The sequence below is a fragment of the Lactuca sativa genome, chromosome 7 (assembly GCF_002870075.4).
Source record: "Lactuca sativa cultivar Salinas chromosome 7, Lsat_Salinas_v11, whole genome shotgun sequence".
NCBI classification, from domain to species: domain Eukaryota; kingdom Viridiplantae; phylum Streptophyta; class Magnoliopsida; order Asterales; family Asteraceae; genus Lactuca; species Lactuca sativa.
The window spans coordinates 44,360,677-44,384,589 of NC_056629.2; the positions used below are offsets into that span (position 1 = coordinate 44,360,677).

The window sequence follows — 23,913 nt, forward strand, 5'->3', positions numbered from 1 at the left end:
TTTTCATTTAAAATTTTCTTTTATAAAAAACTAAAAAAATTCTATAACAAAAGGCACCATAAATAATCTTTTATTTTTCTATTCAAATAATAAAAATTGAAATTTTAATTAAATAAATCAAAATAATGATCCATAAATATTGGTGGATTTGACGAAAACAAATATATATATAACTGGATATGAAATAGAAAAAGACTGCCGACATCACATCGTCTGAGAATCATACCTCGTAGGCTCGTATGACAGTGTCAACGGCTTATAACTGAGTTTCAACTTTCCACTTTCATCCTTCAACTACTTTAAACCTCCATTTTCAAATACTTTCGTTTTTAACAAGGACTAAAAGTGTTAGTTATTATAATATTGAGGGCATTTGTAAATTTCTTTTCATGATATAAATTCTTACATCGTACCACTCCGTTTCTAGCTAGTTACACTCCATAATCGGACCACCGCATTCTCCGGTTACCGGTTCCCGCCACCATCGACAGTCTCTCATTTCTACCGGTAAACGATCGAATTTTGTTTCTTTTATTGTTCTAATCTTGTTTTATTGTTTTTTATTCAATCTAACGCGGTTCGATCGATAGTGTTTCTACGTAGTGTTGGTTTCGTTTTTGCTGTTTTTATACTTCATTTTAGGTTTTATTAATCGCCTAATTTGGAACACCTGATACAGTGATTTAGCTAGGGTTTACCTTGATAATCTTGGAATCGCTTTGATTTCCGTTTACTAATCTCGAACACCCAATACAGGGATCGTATGTGAACGTAAATGTCATAAATAATGTAACTATTTACTAAATTAGAAGCTCTAATTTTAGAATGTAATTCTGACTTTAAATTTAAATGCATTTAATTTCGTAGATCAAGTAAGCAATCATAACTTAATAACTCCATTAAACAATCTCGTAATTGAATATTCCTCATCGGTTTTTGTCTGTATATCAATATTAAGCCTAGTACTTTTAGAATTTGAAACTAATATCAGTTTGAGACGCAATAGGTTAAACACTGGTTCCTGAATCTGTTAGATGTTCGAAAAGTGACTTTGCAAGTTCGCTGAAAAGTCTGCATAATATTCTAAGGCATGGAATATGGATTCTGTTATGTCCCAGGCAACCACCAGTGGCACTGGTCCACGCTGTTGATAGATCAACACTTAGAATATTTTCCATGTTTTGTAAACTTGTTCTGTTTTACGTTTTGTAATGCATTTGATTTAATATTTCCTTTATATACAGATCTAAACAATCTTGATCTTTGTTAATGTAAATATAATTTCAATCCATCTCTGTGTTGAGTCTTTTCATCTATAATTCGTTCATGATTCCGTATTTTGCTGCTTAATTGATTGAATCTGAAACTCTTCAGAACCAAAAATAGTCTTGGAAGCGTTTGGAGTTTCTATTAGTTTTCACATGAGATATTGTTTTATTTCTTAGAAATTTACATTTGGTGGACACTAGATTTTTCGTCTTCATGGGGAAATCATTGAAGTATCCAGGATTCAGTTTTAAACCTACTGATGTTCATCTGGTGATGTATTACCTCAAGAACAAGTTATTAGGGAAAAAGCTTGATCCAGAATTTATTGCAGAGATTAATATAAACGATTTCAGCCCATGGGATCTTCCAGGTATTAATATATTCATGAACATATGTCATTGTTATAATTGATTAGAGTTTCCAAGTATTTGTTATACTTTACCTATGTTAAAAGAGAGAGTTGACTAGAAGGGTTTAATGAGTTGACTTGTTATTGTCTTAATGCTTTGTAATAAATAAGCATCTAGGGGCTTTTATGTCATTTCCCTAGATTAGGTCGGTGGAGGAAGAAATGAAAGTAAGATGCTATAATAAGCCAATCAATGAAAGTACATTGCTATTTGTTGCATCTGACATTGGAAACATTTATGATATCTTAAATCTTACCAGCCAAATCCATCTTGAGTGGCGATCTAGAGTGGTACTTCTTCTCTTCAAATTCTAAAAAATATTTAAGTGGGCCCAGAATGAATCGTGTAACTAAAACTGGATTTTGGAAAGGCACTGGGAAAGATAAAGAAGTCAAATACAAAGGAAGAACTGTGGCAATGAGAAAAACACTGATTTTCCATGTGGGTCATCGAGAAAAGCGGACAATAACAAATTGGGTTATGCATGAGTACCGGATGACAGACGAGGATTTAGCTAACCAAGGGGTTGCTCAGGTACTCTGTGGTCTAATTGTTAAATTACTTTTCTAAACTTTGTAACAAGGTTGGGATGATGTGTATTTCAGGAGGCATATGTAATCTGTAGAGTTTTTGAGAAAAGTGGTCTTGGGCCGAAGAACGGGGCACAATATGGCGCACCATTTGAGGAAAAAGACTGGGATGGTGATGGTGATGATGATGATGATGATAAGTCTACTGTAACATCTTTAATGATGGTTGGTGTGTTGGTGAATCCTAATAATGCAAGTTGTTTAACATCAACATGTCCATCTACAAAAACGTCTGATCCGAATAATGCAAGCAGTTTGGGTCCCTCTGGTATCACATCTTGGGAAGATGAGAGAGTGACATATGTTCCTATTAATGATGATGTCATGCTTACCCATGGTGACCTTGCTTCACTCCTTCAAAATAACAACACACAGGAGGAGGTAGAAGATCGCAATGGGAAGAATGTGATGATTGATGATGGTATTGATATCTTAAATGAGTTGCTGGATGCGAGCAACCCACACGATTTGGGTCAAGATATGTTTAACATGGATACATTCCTGGGTGATGATTTTTGGAAGTAGTGGAGGACCGAGTCAACGTGGATACATTTCCACATACAATTTTGTATTACTCATAGATTTATACAATTATATGTTTAGGAATTAGGAATATGGCAAATTTGTGTTATAGTAGATATATATTTATAAAAAATACGATGTTTAGGATATAGTAGTGGAACATTTATGTTGTACTATTATTGTGTGTTATTTTAGTTTTACTATAGTAAATTATGATGTTGTGGTTAAAGTATTTTTTAATATATAAATTTAGAGACAAGTATCAAAATGGGAGGAAGAAAGAGAAGTGGTGCATTTGCAGGAGGATGAAATAGGAAAGATAAAATAGAAAGAAATTTTATTTTCCATAAATTTATTCCACAAATCCTCTTGATATTTACTTGTGCACTAGACTAGTTGCTTTGTCAATACTCATTTACTTAATCAGTTCTTCTTTTCATGCCACATTCGACTGGGCTTTGACTAAATTGGATTTTTCGGGTACGGTGACTGTGTTCCATGACTCGATGTTCAATTAAATAAAGTCAATATATCATCACCAAATAATACGTACACACTTTCAACCACTAATGGCATACTCGTTATTTGTACAAAATATATAAATTCACTACTCGCATTTTTTTATAAATAGGGTAAATTAAAAAAAAAAAAGGTTAGATTTGATTTTTTAGGATAAGTTATGACTTTAGTCTTCAAATTTATATTATATTTTCGGTTTATATTTTTTTTTGAACGGCGGGTTAGTATATGCATGAGATTGAACCCATGACCTCTTTATTAGACACCTTGTTAGCCAAGTGGCTAGCCCAAACTTGTCGGTTTATATCTTTTAATCTAAAATTTTTAGCTTTTTTATTTCATTTTATTTTTATACCAACTCTGTATTAAATTTTGAGTTATAACCTCTAAAACTCAAATATTTAGTCTGTTAAATTATAATATTTTTTTATTTGTATCTTGTACATTTTAAATTCATTAATTTATCCTTAACATAGAAACTACTCGATCTAATAGAAAGTAAAAATTAAAATGATCAGAAGAATTTATATGTTACTTAGAATAACTTTTATATAATTATAATTTATACCAATATTGAATATTAGTTTTTAAAAAAAATTGAATTGCTATTTCAACAGAAAAACAAGAAATCTATTGCAAAAGAAAAATAAAAAGTGATGTCATTATCTCAATAATAATAATAAAAAAATTGACTCGATGAATTATCAAATCATATCATTTTCCTTTCATTTTTACTCTATAAATTCAACTAATTGAATGGAATTTCATTTAATACTTTCTTCACAATCACTCGTCATTATCTCTTCTCTTCATTATCACTTCTTTCATCTTTCATTCACCTTTGCATCTACAACAATCCATGTTCCTTAACTATAAGGTATGCATTTTTGTCTAAAAGTCTTTACATATACCTGGTTTTAAATATTATATATGAGATAATAATTTATGTGCAACATTATTTTCGTACATTTTATCATTATAGCTCTATATCGTCCATTTTTTTTATCAACTTATATTGGGATGGTAAATAAAACAAATAGCAATATACTTTCATATACTTGTCTATCAATAGCATTACACTTTCATTTCATTCTATTACATCGTTGTATTTTTAATTCTTTTTGGATAACTGGTGGTTGTCGAGGCCAACAAAATTAATAACCCTAAATCTTGCATACTAAAATAGTGTATAATGGTAAAAGGATTGTATCCACGGAGAATGATTCAATTTTATAACTCTATGAAAATCTCTTTGTAAAAATACTTATAAAAATAACAATAAATTAAAGGGGGGGGGGGGGGGGGGGTCCTTTGAAATACTTGAAATAAACTAGGATTAAACTAAGATTTAAATAAACAATTTCACAAAAACAAGAATTTGATGTAAAATCAATAAGAGAAAGATGGTTGACTTGAGGTTTCCTCACTTTGACTTTTTGATGAACATATCATTAGAATCTAATGGTGCAATACTTGTTTTAAATCCTTAATTTGGCTATAGTAATCCAAGGAGCTTGAGATTACCTAGACTTTTCTTAATTGTTGAAATGGTTAGATAAGCTCATAACAATTTCCTTAGTCAAAGTCACCAATTCCATTAAGCATGTAATTAATGAAAGTCAACTAGCATTAAGAATTTAAAAGTCACCAAAGCCAAGAGGAGGCAAAAGCTTCCACTATCATGTTGGAGAAAATGTTTTTATGATTGTATGAAGTAAAACTAACACAAAAATCACTTGTTGCTTGCTAATTTGAAGATCCCTAACTTAATCAAGAAATTAGCCAACTAATCACCACAAACACATTTAAACTCATGAATAAAAACATATAAGTAATGATAAGATGTTAAAACACAAAACATTTTCATAAAGATTCAAACACAAGTTCATGGAGTCTTCAACATTCAACAATTAGTCAAAGGATTCCACAAAAGTCAACTACAATTAGTTTAGCCAAGCATGGCTAAACTTTAGAAAACAAAGTTAATAAAGATTGTACCAAAAATTTAAGAAGAATCAAGAGGTGAAATGATGAAGTTCTTGAGGGTTCTTGGCCTTCAAAGTGCTCCAAAACTCCAGATAGAATGTGTCAAAATCAGATGTTCAAGATAAGGCTAAAGAGGCACACTAACTTTCCCAATATAGAGCTCAAAACAAAATCCCGAAATTACCATTTCAGGAATCCACGCGGGCCGCATGAATATGATGAATTTTTGGGCTTCTTCAAGTCTTGGGCCCCCACAACTATTCCATTGGCCCAGTTCGAGTCTAAACACCTTCTAGCCCATTTTTCTTCAAGATTTCTTTAATTTGAGCCCAATTTGCCTTCTCCAAATCACTCATAGCTTCTGCACACTCTAAAATTCTCCCGCGCCTTGCAAATTTAAAGTTCAAATCTTCCAAGCCTTCAAGAAATTGACAAGCCCACTCCATGAATCACCTCCATAGCTATCAAGCCCAAAGTTCTCGTTATCCTCCAAGTCCAATCGCCTCCCGTAGATTCCCCTTCGCTAGTCTCCAAAAAGATCTGCAATTATGCTCAGGAAACTAGAAAGTCCCCAAAATGGTCATAAAATAACAAAAAGGAAAATATGCACGCAAATTTACTAAAATGCGAATGAAATGTGCTAAAATAAAGTATAAAAAGAAGTAAATAAAATGAAACTATCAATAACATTGTTATAAGTGAGTAGAAGGGTTTAATTAGTTGACTAGAAGGGTTTAATGAGTTGACTTGGTATTGTCTTAATGATTTGTAATAAAATAAGCATCTAGGGGCTTTTATGTCACTTTCCTCGATTTGGTCGTTGGAGGCTAAGTATAAGTTAAAGATCTGTGTTAGGTTGGGGAGATATTCATTTCATATTAGAAGTCAGTTGTGGAGAGTTACCGGTCTCTCGAATACCCAATTAATTGTCTGTAGTCATTTTTTTTTATTCATACAAGATTATACAAATACTGCAATAGAATGTTGTAATATGAATAAATGGAATTAAGATGCTACAATAACCCCAACTATGAAAGTACATTGTAATTTCTTGACTCCAACATTGGAAACATTTATGATATCTTATCAGCCAAATCCATCATAAGTAGCGATCTAGAGTGATACTGTTACACCCTCGAACCAGACGGCGGAAACGTCTAAGGGATCGTTTGACTATAAATTAAAATATCATCACAATGAATATACATGAAGCATAACACAATCACCACCAAACATTACATAATACAACTGGTATTGTTCACATCAAGTACATTGTTTTACATTACATATTCCAAAACATAAATTGTACGATGATTGCAATTGCATAAAGGAAATTGCAAAATACTCTTGATGATTCTTCAGCTTATCGATTACCTGAGAATGCAAGTTATTTTGAAAATGGTCAACATATATAATGTTGGTGAGTTCATAAGAATGTTTGATTGAAAGAATTTGTATTGCTCGTGAAACCCAGAAAATCCGATATTTTCTGTAAATTCTCTGAAAATGATGTAATGATCAAGTATAAATGTATGTGTGATTTCCATTTGCAAAAAAAAGGTTTAAGTAAACGATCCAAAATTTCCTTGTATTATATCTGTTGTAAGTAGAAGGTAATGAATAATAATATTTCCCTCAGAAAATCCGATATTTTCTGATTTATAAAAATGTTGTAATCCTTGCATTTTCGTATGAATTGTTTCGTATTAATATGATTTAAGAACTTGGATTCCCTTAATGTATTGATGGTAATGGATCTCTATGTGAGTCATTATAACCATGCATGATAGTGACTAATTTGTCTGTCTTGACATTTTTCCAAACGCTGGTTTTGATCAAGGTTTTGTCACCCTAGACTGGCCTAGTCTAACTGTAGCGAACAACTCAGGTGTGGGGGAGTCACCCCCATATAGATCTATACACAAACTCTCGCTCTCCCTCCATGAGACTATGATTATAACTACATGCTACGACTATACACTCAATGGTGTCAACCGACAAGTTTCACTAGATCCCATTTATTGCCACATGAATATGTATAACATTATATGTATTTAGAATTACGAACACCAGATGATACATGAATGTGAAAGGATAAGGCCCAACAAACATGAAAATGACAATTGTAGCCCATTAGACATGTAAGTTATTTCCAGGCTTGTTAAGTATGCACATGGACACGTTAAAGCCCATTAAGCATACGATGAATTATTCCAGGCTAAATTAGCATGTAAGTGGGCCACTAAGACCCAATAACACGTGAAGGCTAATTTAGGCTCATTAAGCATGTAATTGGATCGCTAAGGCCCAATAGACATGAAATGATTATATTGGTCTAAATAAACATGCAAATGGATTACGAGGGCCCATTAAGCATGTATAGTGAGTACTAGGCCCAATAGTCTTACCGTTGTTGTATTTCGTTTGTTTGTTATAGTATATTTCTTTTAGTCGAAACATTTATCCATAATGTTATAAAAAGTCTAATGTTTTGTTATAATGATATTTTTAATTCATTACGTCAAAATTATATAATTTGAACTTATTTTTAATAAAAATTTGAAGGCTTAAGGGTTTATTGGTGATTTAGGGATCTATTATGAAAGAAATTTATGGGATCAATGTTTAAAAGGTAAGTTTTGGATGCAGTTTATAAACATTTCTGAGGGCAGGGTCTATTTGGTATGTTTTGGATTTAGATTGAAAATAAATTGGGGTGGAGGGGCTGAAGTTGAATAATTCGATCATATGTTTGAAATAAGATACGGGATATACCCGTATCCCTTCCCCACGTCGCTTCCTACAACCCAAAACCTAAGAGACCATTTCTTTTACTCCAGCCGCCATCACCATGTGTTACTCTTTCAGCCGCTACCTTCCTCTTGTTCTTCAGACCAGTCAAGAGCGTCGCATGCTGCCTCACCGACGAGTACTACCACATCGCTGCCACAGGAGGAGCCACCGAGACCCACGAAGGAGGCGGTGAACGTTGATGTCGAGTATGAACAACCGAACTTCCGGTTAGTCCATCGTAAACCACCCACCTATCCTTCTTCTTCGTTCTTTCTGTGATTGGGTATTGTGTACTTCAGGTGCTGCTGCTAGCAACCCTATGGTCACCGTTTAGGGCCGCCGCCGCTGTGGGTCGTCATCTCTAGGGTTCCGTTCGTTGCCTGCCACCCAAAGTGGCTGAGTCGAAGGTGCCTCGGTCTTCAGGCCATGTTTTTGAGTCTGTATGTGCGTTGTTTGAGTGGGGTACAAGAGAACCGCTACCACCACCGTGAGGTGGTGGCTGTTATCGTAAAATCCGCCGCTGCTGCTGCCTTTTTAGTGATGTTGTCGCCACCGTGAGCCACCAAGGGAGGGTAGCTGGACCTTTGTGCAAATAGAAATCTTGTAGGTGTGTGTATGTGTGTGTTTTATTGTAGAAGGTATTAATGGCCGGAAAACGGAATAGATGCCTACCATGGTCGCCAGCCATGGTGGCTGCCGCCGTGAGCCACTGCCGGCCACCACTAGGGTGGTTGTGTACATGTGTATGTTAGTTAGTGTGTGTGTCGTTATTTTGAATTAAAGTAATGTAATTGTAATTAGCAAGATTAATAATAAAAAGAAACTCAAAACCACCACTATAGGGTGGTGGCCGCCGCCGTGAGCCGCCATTGACCACCACTACCCGAGGTGGTAGTGGGTAGTGCCCTACTAGCAAAACCTAATGGGCTTAGAGATTGGTTTTAGGCATATTGGGTCGTGTTTGGGTAGAAAAACCTAATTGTTAGCATTTGGGCCTTGGACTTAATTGGACCCACTTTGGGGCCATTGGGATTGGATTGTGTATTAAGCCCAATTATTCCATATAACTTATCTAGTAGAGTAAAGGAATTAATGGATTAAGCCCTTAATGGGTTAAGTAAGAAACACTTAACCCTAATTATCACGTTATGAGAAACCCTAATTTCACTTGGGCTTTGTGTTGGGCCATCCAAGAACAAGCAAATAGACTAGAATAATTTAATGGGCTTTAGGGTAAGGCCCATAGGAGGGTTTGGGCCCAATTTGGAAAATTGGGCCATAGTTTGGGCCTGGGCCCTTAGAATGAGACATATTGGATTGGATTGAACAATTGGGCCTTAAGGGAAGTCCATGTAGAGGTTGGGCCTAATTTGGAAAATTAGGCCATATTTAGGCCTTGGTCCATTATTAGACTTTTAGGCCTTTGGTTTGGGCCTTGGGCTGGAGTCAAGCTAAGATAGGGGTAAAGTAGTCTTTTACCCCAAGTAAGGACTTATGGTTATGAGTTGGAACCTAATTATTAATTGGGTGTTATTTTGATATTGACAGATCGGGAATCTATCATCCAGCAACTATGGTTTTGTTAGCAGGACTTCAGCTGTGTGAGGTGAGTTTCCTTCCAGTAGGAACGAGTCTACGACCACAATGCCGACCCGTTAAGTTAGTAGTAGTTTCGGACTTCGGTCCGATGCAGTAGTTCAGTGTGCTTGATGTCTTTGTGATTCAAGCATGTCTTTGTGTTATGTGTGCGGTATATGTGTTTATGCTAATAGATATGATTATGATATGCTATGTTCAGTCAGTTTCCGGACTTTGGTCCGATGCAGAGGGTGAGGCCCTGGCTAGTTCCGGACTTCGGTCCGATGCAGTTTTCGGACTTCGGTCCGATGTAGAGGGCAAGACCCTGGTTAGTTCCAGACTTCGGTCCGATGTAGTTTCCGGACTTCGGTCTGATGCAGTGGGCAAGGCCCAATATGTGTTTATATGTTATTGTATGGTATGTGGTAGTTTGGGGGAGCTCACTAAGCTTTGTGCTTACAGTTTTCAGTTTTGGTTTCAGGTACTCAGTTTTCAAAATAGGAGCTCGAGATGATTGCAGTGCACACACCATTTGTTCAGCCTGGGATGTTTATACTCTGATATACTTAATAGTTGGTATAATATTTTGAGATACATTGCTTATGATTTTTATATGAGGTTTATCGACGATGGTGTTTATTATTAAATTAAATGAAATTTTCAGACTGTGTTTTGAGGATGTTACAAGTTGGTATCAGAGCCTTGGTTTGAGGGATTCAGGCACACTTTTGGGTGTGTCTGAACTCAAACTAAGGAATTGGTATAGAAATTTTCAAAAGGAAAACCAGTTTTTGTAAAAAGGGAGTTTTGAGAAAAGAAAAGAGTTTTAGAAAAAGCGAAAAGAATTTTTAGAAAGAAAAGAACTTTGAAAAGAGAAAAGGGTGTTGTGCATGCAATCATCCGAGCTCAAGTAAGTACTCCCAAATTAACCATACAAGTTTATGTTATGATATGAGTATCAGCTTTATGAGAACCGCATGCTAGTTTATGACTAAGGATCTAAGGAAGATGCCTTATGTGCATGTTATATGTATCTCATCTATATGAACCGCATGCTAGTACAGATCAGACAATGTGATAACCAGAGTAGTATGTGCTTGATTATGTGTACTCAATGCCCGAATGCTGCTTGCTTTGTGCTTTTAGGAGTTCTGGACGTCTTTCACTAACTAGTAAACGAATATGTTAAGTTACGTATTGCAAGCACTAAATAATTTCAGAAGGTTAGGTCTAGCTCTATTTCGCAGCTCTTGTTTGAGTCCAACCGTTGTAGGGTAGGATCTCTCATTCGAAGAATTATCTAGTCTGAGTAATATGTAATAGTGTTCGCGAGTTAGTTAGGGGAAGAAAGCAGGGATTCCTTATGCATCTGATGGCGAAGAGTGGGATGGTGATTACCCTAGGGAAAGCCTAGGATGAAAGTAGCAGAGAGCAGTAGCAGTAAAAGGGACTTGGTGGAGTCAAAGCAGTTCTTGAGGAAAGTATGGATAGATGTGGAAGGTAGTATGGGCCCGTACTACTGAAAGCAGAGGATCCGTACTCGAATAAAGGAAGGTTGAGTTAAGACCAGGGAACTTGTAGTGTGTGAAGATCCCTCGAGTTTTGATAAGTATTATGATGTTAGTGATGGTATATTGCCGAGTATAGTGACGCTACGTGGTAGACCAGATAGTTGTTCTGGTGTCAACGAGGGATCAGGCTCGGACTCTGTTGTCGGGCAACTCGATGATAAGATGAGGGAGTTCATTCCATCTGAGATTATGTGTAGTATCACTGACTAGACTCCTGTGATCCTCAGTATGATCAAGGAGGGCATTATAGAGATTTGTGATGAGAGGTCGAGTGCTTTCGGCACTGAGGTTGCAGTCATGATAGGGACTCGTACGTTGATGTTTCGGAAATTCGGATTTTGTGAAGCTACAGATTGTCATGCGGGTTAGGGACCCCATTGTTAGCAGCAGATGGTTGGTAGATGTCGCCAACACTTTTCGTACTAGACATCTCGAAAGGAGATAAGATCTGACTTGCTTCCTGTCTCCTGAGGGACAGAGCACGATATTGATAGGAAGAGGTTGGTAGAAGGTGGAGTGATGATGCGATTGATGCTATGTCATGGGATGACTTTAAGACCAGATTCGGGACAGAGTGTGCCCAGGCGATTGAGGTGCAGCAGTTGGCGCAAGAGTCATTAGATCTCCACCAAACGACTGAGACTGTGGCAGAGCTCAATGGCAAGTCTCGGGAAAGAGCTTATATGGTACCACAGTATGCAGCAGAAGAGGAAATGAAGAAGGTAAGTTATCAAAACATACTGTAGAGTGATAGCAGGGAGATCGTGAGTATCTCGGGGGTGCAAGACCCAGAATGATATGATTCTAGAGCTTGAGAACGAGATATGGACTTGGAGCACATTGGTGAGAGGGAATCAGATCAGTTGCTTATATTGAGGGGTCTCAGGAGGAGACCCTAGATTTTGGATCAACTTTTGAGAGACCAGTAGGGTTAGATTCAGTATAACACTTGCGGGAAACTGCACAAGGGAGCCTTTCGTTCCAAGGGTTTGAGTAAGTGTGACTCTGGGTTATCCTCTATTTGTGTTTGAAATATATTTTCAAGAGATATCATATGGAAATTGCATGTCGAGAAGCATTAGCGAATAGTGATAGAGCAATTCCCTAGATTACGGGATTGGGAAAGTACAACGTCATCTTGGTTTATTCCAAGACTGAGGAACAGCACGAGAAGCAACTAAGGAAGGTGCTAGAGACTTTGAGGAGGGAGAGAATTTTTGAAAGGTTCTTCAATTGTGAGTTCTGGTTGCGCGGGGTGCAATTTCTTAGGCACTTTGTCAATCAGAAGGATATTCTAGTTGACCCAGCCAAGATAGAGGCCGTGATGCAGTAGGAAATTCCGAGGTCTCTAATTGAGATTCAAAGCTTCTTGGGTCTAGCAGGTTATTATCGGAGATTTATTCGGGTTCTTGAAGGTGGTGTGACCTTTTGGACTGACTAGTATTGAAACACTAGCAATGGTAAACGTGGTTTTTAGTAGATTGGGCATAGAATGGTATTGGATTGAGAATCATTCCAGTACTGTGTGCTGAAAGATGTTAGTTGAAGCAAAGTGGGGGAGAATCATCCAAGGATTCAGAAGTAGGAGAAGTTTTGAAACTGGGATAAGTTTCGCATCCTTGTTTGGAAGGAAGACAGCCTAAGCGGTTGTATGGTTTGAGGATAGTGTGAGATGGAAGTTCAGAAAAACTTGCCAATAAGGAGATCGTTGTCCCATAATGTTTGCTAGCAAGCCTTAGGGAATTAGGTTAGGGATTCCAATCAGGACATGAGTTCAGCTGAGTGCGGGTCAAGGGCGTGTTCGATCCAGTATGGAAAGTGTTGTAAGTCTGCGGGTGTAGCCGTAGCATTCACTTGCAGCCAGATAGTGTTAGAGTGTTGTAAGTCTGCGGGTGTAGCCGTATCATTCACTAGCAGTCAGATAGTGTTAGAGTGTTGTAAGTCTGCGGGTGTAGCCGTAGCATTCACTAGCATTTAGATAGTGTTAGAGTGTTGTAAGTCTGCGGGTGTAGCCGTAGCATTCACTAGCAGCCATATAGTATTAGAGTGTTGTAAGTCTGCGGGAGTAGCCGTAGTATTCACTAGCAGTCAGATAGTGTTAGAGTGTTGTAAGTCTGCGGGTGTAGCCGTAGCATTCACTAGCAGCCAGATAACATTAGAGTGTTGTAATTCTGTGGGAGTAGCCGTAGCATTCACTAGCAGCCAGTCAGTGATAGAGTGTTGTAAGTCTACGGGTGTAGCCGTAACATTCACGAGGTTGGTAGATAGCGTGAGTGCGTTGTTAGGACGTAGGAAGGACAGTAGCACCCACCAGTTTGGGTGTAGCAGTGAAGAGATGGAAATCCACAGTTTGGATTTCAGAATTACCCAAACGGGTTAGATCTGGTTAAGCTAGAGATAAGACTATAGAAGCGCCCCTACATCTATGAGAGCAAGGAAGCAGTGGACTGCTTAAGGTCATTTATGACATAAGGCTACCAATGGTCATGTAGCAATCACTTTTAGCCTTGGGTTTGGTGATGTCAGGATTCGACACATGGAACCAATCAGTTAGATCAGAAGGCTGTTAGGGCCATAATGACAAGATAGCCAGTAGCAACTAGTTCCAGAGAAGGATTTCGTTCAGAAGTCGTGTGAGGCGATTAAGTAGGGAGTCCTTTGGCTCCGCAGTCGAGCTGGAACCAGGTACTTCAGATGATTGGCGAATAAGTTGAGACCAGGAATGTCTCGATAGATGTTGGAAAGCAGCCATGTAGCAGCATGCTGTTTCAGGCAGTTCTCTATTTTAGGCAGTTCAGTAATTCAGGCAGTTCCGTGTTTCAGGCAGTTCAATAATTCAGGCGGTTCCGTGTTTCAGGCAGTTCAGTATTTCAGACAGTTCAGTATTTCAGGCAGTTCCGTGTTTCAGGCAGTTCAGTGTTCAGACAGTAAATGTTTCAGGCAGTTCAGTGTTTCAGAAATTTCAATGCTTCAAACAGTCAGTGTCTTAAGCGGTAATGGTATTTGGGGATTTCATGTATGGTTAGAGTCATAGATAGCTTGGGTTATGCTAAGTCACTTACAGCAGGATTATATGAGTTTTGGCTACATATAAGTGAATCGCAGGGATAGGGGGTCTATGATTCTGTTTTTTAGTGGGAGCCTAGAGTTATCAGAAGATAAGTAGGCAACTGAGAGACAAGTGGATTGGAGTCAGCAATAATGATTCAGTATGGGCGGTCAGTTAGAGGGTCAGATCATCCTGAGACTACAAATTTCAGAGTGAGTAATGTGATCGTAATGCAAGAAATTCGTTTATCTTTGGGTTCTAGGACCTTGCGAGGGATAATTTTGGTTGCCCTGGGAAAGCTTCGGTGTGCCCAGGATTGTGGTCATGATACTTGAGCAGTTGGGCATATAAGGAATGGTAAGAAATGATTTCGAGGACGAAATCTAATTTAAGTGGGGGAGAGTTGTAACGTCCTGTTTATTTAAATAAATTAATAAATGTAAGTCCCGGACTAAGTTGTGAAGAATTTTGAAAGTCGAGGGCTAAAAGTGTATGTTCGGGACTTAAATTGAAAAGATTTGAAGGCTTAAGGGTTTATTGGAAATTTATGTCACACCCCCGAACCAGACAGCGGAAACGTCCGAGGGCTTGTGTTACTTAAATTGAATATCATCACAATGATTATACATGAATCATAACATAAACATCACCATGCATCAATACATTACAACTGAAATTGTTCACATCAAGTACATTGTTTAATCATTACATATCCATAATATAAATTGTTTGATAGTTTTTCCAAAAGTGTAACATCCTAACATACTCGGTGTTACTCCTCGACTTACCTATTACCTGAGAATACAAGTTATTTTGAAAATGATCAACATATGAAATGTTGGTGAGTTCATAAGCATGGTTGTTTTGAAAATGTTTGTATAGTTTATAAAACCCAGAAAATCCGATATTTTCTGAAAAAGACAATTGTTCATACCAAAGTGTGAACATCCATCAGTTTATGCATGAATGATTTCAAAGCGTATATAAATGAAAAGTTTTGCATTATAGTTATTGTAAAATACAAATGAATGATGTTGATTTCATCGAAAAACCCGATGCTTTCCGATAAAGAAAAAAATATATAATTGTTTCAAATTGTTATACCGTCAAGACGAATAATTTTTAATTTTCCCTGATTACTCGGATAGTGTTAGATTTGTTTAATTGTGAGTCGTTAGAACCATACATAATAATGACTAGTTCGTCTGTCTTGACATTCTAACGAACGCCGGAATTGATCTTAAGATTTTGTCACCCTAGACTGGCCGAGTCTAACTGTAGCGAACAGCTGAGGTGTGGGGGAGTCACCCCCGTATAGATCTATACACAAACTCTCGCTCTCCCTCCAGGAGACTTTGATTATAACTACAGACTACAGACGACCCATAGAGGTGCCGCCCACTATTACTCACTAAATCTAACATGAATTTGATTACCATTGATTAACGACTTGTATATGTTTACTGAATTGAAGGTAGGCCTAATAAACGAGGAGAAGAGTTAGGTCCTACTAATCCCACGTATTATTTATGGCTATTGGGTATACGAAGGACACGTTGACCCATTTCATATTTGATTTACTTGGACCTTACTAGCAATGCTAATGAGCCACTAAGGCCCAATAGCACTTAAAAACCATTGAGGGTCCATTAAATATGAAATTGGGTCATTGAAGGCCCAATAACATTTATTATTATCCCTTGGGCCCAAAAATCATGTTACTGGGTCACAAAGGCCCAACAAGCATGATTGGTATGGTATAATTGTTGGAAAGTTTTGAATGTTTACTTGTTTTAGGTATGATATAATTGTTGGAAAGTTTGATTGGGTAATTGTTAATTTCGCACTGGAACGAGGCCGGTCGGTTATTTATAACGATGTTTGAAGTTCTACGTATTTTCATCTTTCCATTTTTATGATTTGTAGTTTGGTATTTTTTTTTACTTTTAACTCAAATATCTTAAAAATAAAATAATTGACAAAAAAAAAAAATTGTTTTGAACCCCTTTCAGCCCTTCTTTGGCAAAATTGACAATTTTAGTCCTTTATAAAAAAAGACATTTTTGGGCCCTTAAAACATTTTCTTGACATTCTTGATCCCTAGACTTGTTTAGATGATGTTTTTGGTTCAAAATTTACTCTTTGGTAGTTTCAGCCCCTCCAGAAAAGAATCTTTCAGTTTAGGCCCAAACTTTTCGTAATTTTTACAATTTTGGCCCAAAATCCAAAAAGTTTACAATTTTGATCCTTGTTTGGAAAATACATCATTTGAACCCCTGAATTTGTTTTATTCACCATTTTACCCCCTGTTTTTGTGAAGTTTATCATTTCAACCCCTTGAAAGTTGTAATTTTCGCATGTTTTGGCTCATTGGGCAGAAAAGCACAAAATTTGGCCCATTAAGCCATAAATTTCATTTCTAACCTTTAAAAGAGTATGATATTCATAAAAAAACTTATTTGTACTGTTTTGACTCTTTTAGTCCTTGAGAAAACCGTGAATAGCAATTTTTCAACCCAAATTTTGTTTGTTTGACAATTTTAGCCCAAAAGTGAGTTTTATGTTGCAATATGTATACTTTAATCTTAGAGGGTAATTTTTCTTGACTTGTCTTAGTGTAATACATCTTAGATCATATTTATCTTACTCTTAAAGCCATAGATCTCGAATTTCTATTCTTTTTGTTACACATTTACCACAAAACACATGAAATCATATATAACATACACATACACATAGATCTACACATTTTACTTGTATTCTCCCCCATAAATCATATGAAAACCGAAAATAGAGGGGTATGAACTCACCTTGAGGTTTGGATTTGGTTTTGATGAAGATTTGAGAGAAGATTTCGACCTAACAATCTTCTTTAGAAGTCTTTGAGCTTAGATTGCTTCTAAGGAGTATGATCATGAATTTGAATGAATTAAAAAGATGATTTTTGATGAGGTATAGAAGTTAAACTTTGGATTTAAGTAAGAAATTACCAAAGATTTGTGTTATGAGTGAAAGATCTTATTGGCATGCAAGAAAGTCTAGAAATTTTGAAGGAAGAATGGGGATGTTCTTGAGAGAATTTGATAGTGTTGGAATGGCGTTTGGTATGTGTGTGTGTGCTACTACCTTCAACCGAGAGGGATAAAGAGAGAGGGGAGGATTTCCAAGTAGGTTATTGCATGATGGATTAGCATCATAATCTTGATACATGAGGTGTAATTTGTATGGAAATCCCATATGTAAAAATGAGGTGTCAAACCCTTTCCATGCAAAATTTCTCTTTTTTTTATACACATGGGCCGAAATTGGCCTAGTGGGAGATGGTATGAATAAGTTTTGGCCCACTTCTAACCTAGGTTCGAAATTATGAGGTCCTCAGAAAGGTTTTCGGACCATTGGGCTCCTTTGGATGGTTCACGGCCCAATTTAGCATAAAGGGATGGATTTGAGTCCATTATAGCTAATTGAATTCTTTTATGGCCCAATAAGGCCCATTATAGGTAAACTAAGCCATTTTAGATCCATTATGACCCAAAATGTTAAGTTTCATGAAAGTGGGTCCAATTAGGGCTCATTTAAGAGTTCTAAGCCCAAAATAGTCAAATTGGAAGCTTATTGGCCCATTAGGCCCAATAAGGAAATCCTAGTCCATAATGGACTTAAACCGAGATTTCTAGGGTTTCCAATTCTTTGTTGACTATTTGAAGTGCTTGTATAGAGTGTTTGATGGGGATTTTGTTGTTATTGAATAAGCATCATACATGCTTTCACATTTTTTGTTCACAAATGTTATCATTGTTGTTGTTACAAAGTATCAAAATTCCTAGTTGTGATATGGATTAAGTCCTTAATGGGTTAAGTAAGAAATACTTAACCCTAATTATCATTTTATGAGAAACCCTAATTTCACTTGGGCTTTGTGCTGGGCCGTCCAAGAACAAGAAAATGGACTAGAATAATTTAATGGGCTTTAGGGTAAGGCCCATAGGAGGGTTTGGGCCCAATTTGGAAAATTGGGCCATAGATGGGGGATGGTTTGGGCCTAGATGGTTATATGATATTGGTCCCTTAGAATGAGACATGTTGGACTAGATTGAACAATTGGGCCTTAAGGGAAGTCCATGTAGAGGTTGGGCCCAATTTGGAAAATTGGGCCATAGTTAGGCCTTGGTCCATTATTAGACTTTTGGGCATTTGGTTTGGGCCTTGGGCTGGAGTCAAGCTAAGATAGGTGTAAAGTAGTCTTCTACCCTAAGTAAGGACTTATGATTATGAGTTGGAACCCAATTATTAATTGGGTGTTATTTTGATATTGACAGATCGGGAATCTGTCATCCAACTGCTATGGTTTTGTCAGCAGGACTTCAGCAGTGTGAGGTGAGTTTCCTTCCAGTAGGAATGGGTCTACGGCCACAATGCCGACCCGTTTAGTTATCCATAGTTCCGGACTTCGGTCCGATGCAGTAGTTCAGTGTGCTTGATGTCTTTGTGATTCAAGCATGTCTTTGTGTTATGTGTTCCGAACTTCGGTTCGATGTAGTATGCGGTATATGTGTTTATGCTAGTAGATATGATTATGATATGCTATGTTCAGTCAGTTTCCAGACTTCAGTCCGATGCAGAGGGTGAGGCCCTGGCTAGTTCCGGACTTCGGTCCGATGTAGTTTCTGGACTTCGGTCCGATGTAGAGGGAAAGACCCTGGTTAGTTCCGGACTTCGGTCCGATGCAGTTTCCAGACTTCGGTCCGATGTAGAGGGCAAGGCCTTGGTTAGTTCCGGACTTAGGTCCGATGCACTTTCCGGACTTCGGTCCGATGCAGTGGGCAACACCTAATATGTGTTTATATGTTATTGTAAGGTATGTGGTAGTTTGGGGGAGCTCACTAAGCTTTGTGCTTATAGTTTTCAGTGTTGGTTTCAGGTACTTAGTTTTCAAAATAGGAGCTCGGGAAGATTGTAGTGCACACACCATTTGTTCAGTCTGGGATGTTTATACTCTGATATACTTGACACTTTTTATAATATTTTGAGATACATTGCTTATGATTTTTATATGAGGTTTATCGACGATGGTTTTTATTATTAAATTAAACGAAATTTTCAGACTGTGTTTTGGGGATGTTACATATAACTTTTGTTTAGATTATTTACCATAAATAATATTCTATCAAAAACATTTATTTATTGTCGTGACGAATAATTATTCTTTTATTCTTTAATTATCTAGCGCTATTTTACAGGCGTACACATATCAAGGCTTACAACCTTAGATCTAATTCTTTTTAGTGACTTAATGGATAAAGTTTCCAACTTTATCAATTCCAAGGGCTAGATCTAACTAAATCTAAATTCCTAACAAGATTAAGTCCATAAAAACTCATAATTCCCTGCATGGTTGAATAGAACACAAACATCTAAAATTTTCTTCTTCCTTAAGTTCAAAAACATATACATTAGCCATCCAAAGTTCTAGAGTGCTCAAACTCCAAGAATATAAGGTCAAAGTGACAAAAAACTCATATAAATGTTAGATCTATGCACAAACTTAAATAAGGTTGAGATCTTGAAGACTTACAATGTGGAATAGAGGGTTAGGAGATGGTTTCTTGAGATGAGGATGGGAGCAAACACCACCCTTGAACATTTGAGAGCTTCTTAGACCACCAAAAGCTCTAAGAACATAAACACTCATGGAACCTAGGGTTTCGAGTTGAGATCATTGAAGGATGGTGAAATGAAAAAATCCTAATCCTTACATTCCTTATATAGGGCCCAAGGATCGAGACCTAGGGTTTTAGGATGTGGCGGCTACCTGTCCGTAGAGGGACAAATTGCGACTTCATTAAAATATGTGGCCACACTGCGACACCTTTATTTTTGCGCCACGATTGAACGTTTTTCTCCAAAAAGTTATTCTCTCTACCCCAAACTTTGTAGTTGATCAATCCAAAAAATGGGTTTTACAAGTAATAAGACTAAAACATGGAAGAAAATAATTTGATCATGGATATCGAGCCATTGTTGTTATTTATAAGATCAAAAGACAATCTGTTCTCCCCATACGTTTAATCTATGGTCTTATGATGCAAAAATATTTATACAAGGTTTCATGAGATTGTTTTGATTTATTTAAATGTAGAATGAGCTCAATATGTTTAAAAAAAAGTCACGAAATATATGAAACTAGTATAGTAACAATGTTTCAAAGCCGATTCAAATATTTAAATGAGATGTTTTATTGTGGAATCATAGTCTTTGACATATAAATAAGAATTGCATTACCAAATATATCATTGTATATGATTTTGAAATTCATTTGACCACAAGTCTTGTGATAATAATAAGATCACTAACATCAGACAATTAAACATATTGTGACACCAAACACCATATACTTCTAGTGCAAAATGATTTTGGCTTGTCAACTAACCAAATGTGTATCATAATTCTAATCCTTTTGGATTCAACTAGAGCTCGTACGATTGTGGTCAAATTCTAGAAGAAGATATGAATTTAATGTGGCGGAGTATTGTGATCCCATATGGAATGAGGAGGCGATTGTAAAGTTGAAGATTTGAAGCTAGAAGAACCATATATTTTCCTTCTAATTTTACATTTTGTTTTTATTTTGGTGATACAGGAGGGGTTTTAATTGCTTTGAATTTATTTTATTTTTTTATTAATGAATGGTTAGGGACTAAGTTTTAATTTAATGATAATTAGAAATTTTGGTCTAATTTTGATTTTAAAGTGTTGATGCGATTTATTAATTTGATTAAAAATCGAAAAGTTGATGACGACCGAAATCCCCTCGTAGGAACCAGGAAAGTCATATACACTATGACAGGGTTAACGGCTTAACGGCTTAACGCACTGAATTTCAACTTGCAACCTCCATTTTCAAATACTTTCCTTTTTAAACAAGGACTAAAGGTGTTGTTTATTGTAATATTGAGGGACGACTTTTGTAACTTTCTCTCCATCATATAAATTCTTAACCCGTATCCCTCGCCTTCTTCATTTCGCTCCATAATCACCAATCGGACCACCGCATTCCCCGATTTCCGCTACCGTTGCCTCTCTCTTTTTCTCAGGTAAACCACCGAATTTTGTTTCTTCTATAGTTCTAATCTTGTTTTATTGTTGTATTATTCAATCTAATTGTTCGATCAATAGTGTTTCTACTCAGTGTTGTTTACCGTGATCTGGTATTCATTTTTGCTGTATCTATACTTCATCTTAGGTTTTGTTAATCCTCTAATCTTAAACACCTGATACAGTGGTATAGTCAGGGTTTACTTATCGCTTTGATACCAAGTTTTACTAATCTCGAACACTCTATATACGGACCCGTGTGTGAATGTAAATGTCATGAATGATGTAACTATTTACTAAATTAGAAGCTGTAACTTTAGAATGTAATTATGACTTTAAATTTAAATGCATTTAATATTGTAGATTAAGTAAGCAATCATAACTTAATAACTCCATTAAACAATCTCGTAATTGAATATTCCTCATCGGTTTTTGTCTGTTTATCAATATTAAGCCTAGTACTTTTCGAATTTGAAACTAATATCAGTTTGAGACGCAATAGGTTAAACACTGGTTCCTAAATCTGTTAGATGTTGAAAAGTGATTTTGCAAGTTTGCTGAAAAGTCTGCAAATATTCTAAGGCATGGAATATATATGGATACTGTTAAGTCCCGAGGTAACCACCAGTGGCACTGGTCCACGCTCTTGATAGATCAACACTTAGAAATTTTTTCCATGTTTTGTAAACTTGTTCTGTTTTAAGTTATGTAATGTATTTGATTTACTATTTCCTTTCTATACAGAACTAAACAATCTTGATCTTTGTTAATGCAAATATAATTTCAATCCATCTCTATGTTGAGTCTGTTCATCTATAATTCGTTCATAACTCTAATGTTGCTGTTTGATTGAATCTGAAACTCTTCAGAACCAAAAATAGTCTTGGAAGCGTTTGGAGTTTCTATTAGTTTTCACACGAGATATTGTTTTATTTCATAGAAATTTACATTTGGTGGACACTAGATTTTCGGGTCTTCATGGGGAAATCATTGAAGTATCCAGGATTCAGTTTTAAACCTACTGATGTTCATCTGGTGATGTATTACCTCAAGAACAAGTTATTAGGGAAAAAGCTTGATCCAGAATTTATTGCAGAGATTAATATAAACGATTTCAGCCCATGGGATCTTCCAGGTATTAATATATTCATGAACATATGTCATTGTTATAATTGATTAGAGTTTCCAAGTATTTGTTATACTTTACCTATGTTAAAAGAGAGAGTTGACTAGAAGGGTTTAATGAGTTGACTTGTTATTGTCTTAATGCTTTGTAATAAATAAGCATCTAGGGGCTTTTATGTCATTTCCCTAGATTAGGTCGGTGGAGGAAGAAATGAAAGTAAGATGCTATAATAAGCCAATCAATGAAAGTACATTGCTATTTGTTGCATCTGACATTGGAAACATTTATGATATCTTAAATCTTACCAGCCAAATCCATCTTGAGTGGCGATCTAGAGTGGTACTTCTTCTCTTCAAATTCTAAAAAATATTTAAGTGGGCCCAGAATGAATCGTGTAACTAAAACTGGATTTTGGAAAGGCACTGGGAAAGATAAAGAAGTCAAATACAAAGGAAGAACTGTGGCAATGAGAAAAACACTGATTTTCCATGTGGGTCATCGAGAAAAGCGGACAATAACAAATTGGGTTATGCATGAGTACCGGATGACAGACGAGGATTTAGCTAACCAAGGGGTTGCTCAGGTACTCTGTGGTCTAATTGTTAAATTACTTTTCTAAACTTTGTAACAAGGTTGGGATGATGTGTATTTCAGGAGGCATATGTAATCTGTAGAGTTTTTGAGAAAAGTGGTCTTGGGCCGAAGAACGGGGCACAATATGGCGCACCATTTGAGGAAAAAGACTGGGATGGTGATGGTGATGATGATGATGATGATAAGTCTACTGTAACATCTTTAATGATGGTTGGTGTGTTGGTGAATCCTAATAATGCAAGTTGTTTAACATCAACATGTCCATCTACAAAAACGTCTGATCCGAATAATGCAAGCAGTTTGGGTCCCTCTGGTATCACATCTTGGGAAGATGAGAGAGTGACATATGTTCCTATTAATGATGATGTCATGCTTACCCATGGTGACCTTGCTTCACTCCTTCAAAATAACAACACACAGGAGGAGGTAGAAGATCGCAATGGGAAGAATGTGATGATTGATGATGGTATTGATATGCTAAATGAGTTTCTGGATGCGAGCAACCCACATGATTTGGGCCAAGATATGTTTAACATGTTTAGTGTCGATGGATTTGATGATGATAGCATGAATGCATTCTTGGGTGATGATTTTTGGAAGTCATGGAACGACTGAGTCAACGTGGATACATGTCCACATCCGGTTTTGTATTACTCGTAGATTTATACGATTATATATTTAGGAATATGGCACATTTGTGTTATAGTAGATATATATTTATAAAACAATACGATTTTAGGATATGGTAGTCAGGTAGTGGCACATTTATGTTGTACTATTTTTGTGTGTTATTTAGTTATACTATAGTAAA

At 36.5% G+C, this 23,913-nt stretch overlaps 2 protein-coding genes across 2 annotated transcripts; both read left to right on the plus strand.

Moving 5' to 3' along the window:
- Window positions 1–433: 433 nt before the first annotated feature.
- Window positions 434–23,913, plus strand: LOC111906588 (NAC domain-containing protein 78). Its single transcript, XM_052765535.1, has 4 exons — window positions 434–507; window positions 22,347–22,517; window positions 22,817–23,091; window positions 23,163–23,913. Exons 2-4 carry the CDS (start codon window positions 22,361–22,363, stop codon window positions 23,715–23,717), a joined length of 987 nt encoding a protein of 328 aa, XP_052621495.1. The 5' UTR covers window positions 434–507; window positions 22,347–22,360; the 3' UTR covers window positions 23,718–23,913.
- LOC111906589 (NAC domain-containing protein 82) lies at window positions 1,654–3,020 on the plus strand. Its single transcript, XM_023902343.3, has 2 exons — window positions 1,654–2,213; window positions 2,285–3,020. Exons 1-2 carry the CDS (start codon window positions 2,016–2,018, stop codon window positions 2,792–2,794), a joined length of 708 nt encoding a protein of 235 aa, XP_023758111.2. The 5' UTR covers window positions 1,654–2,015; the 3' UTR covers window positions 2,795–3,020.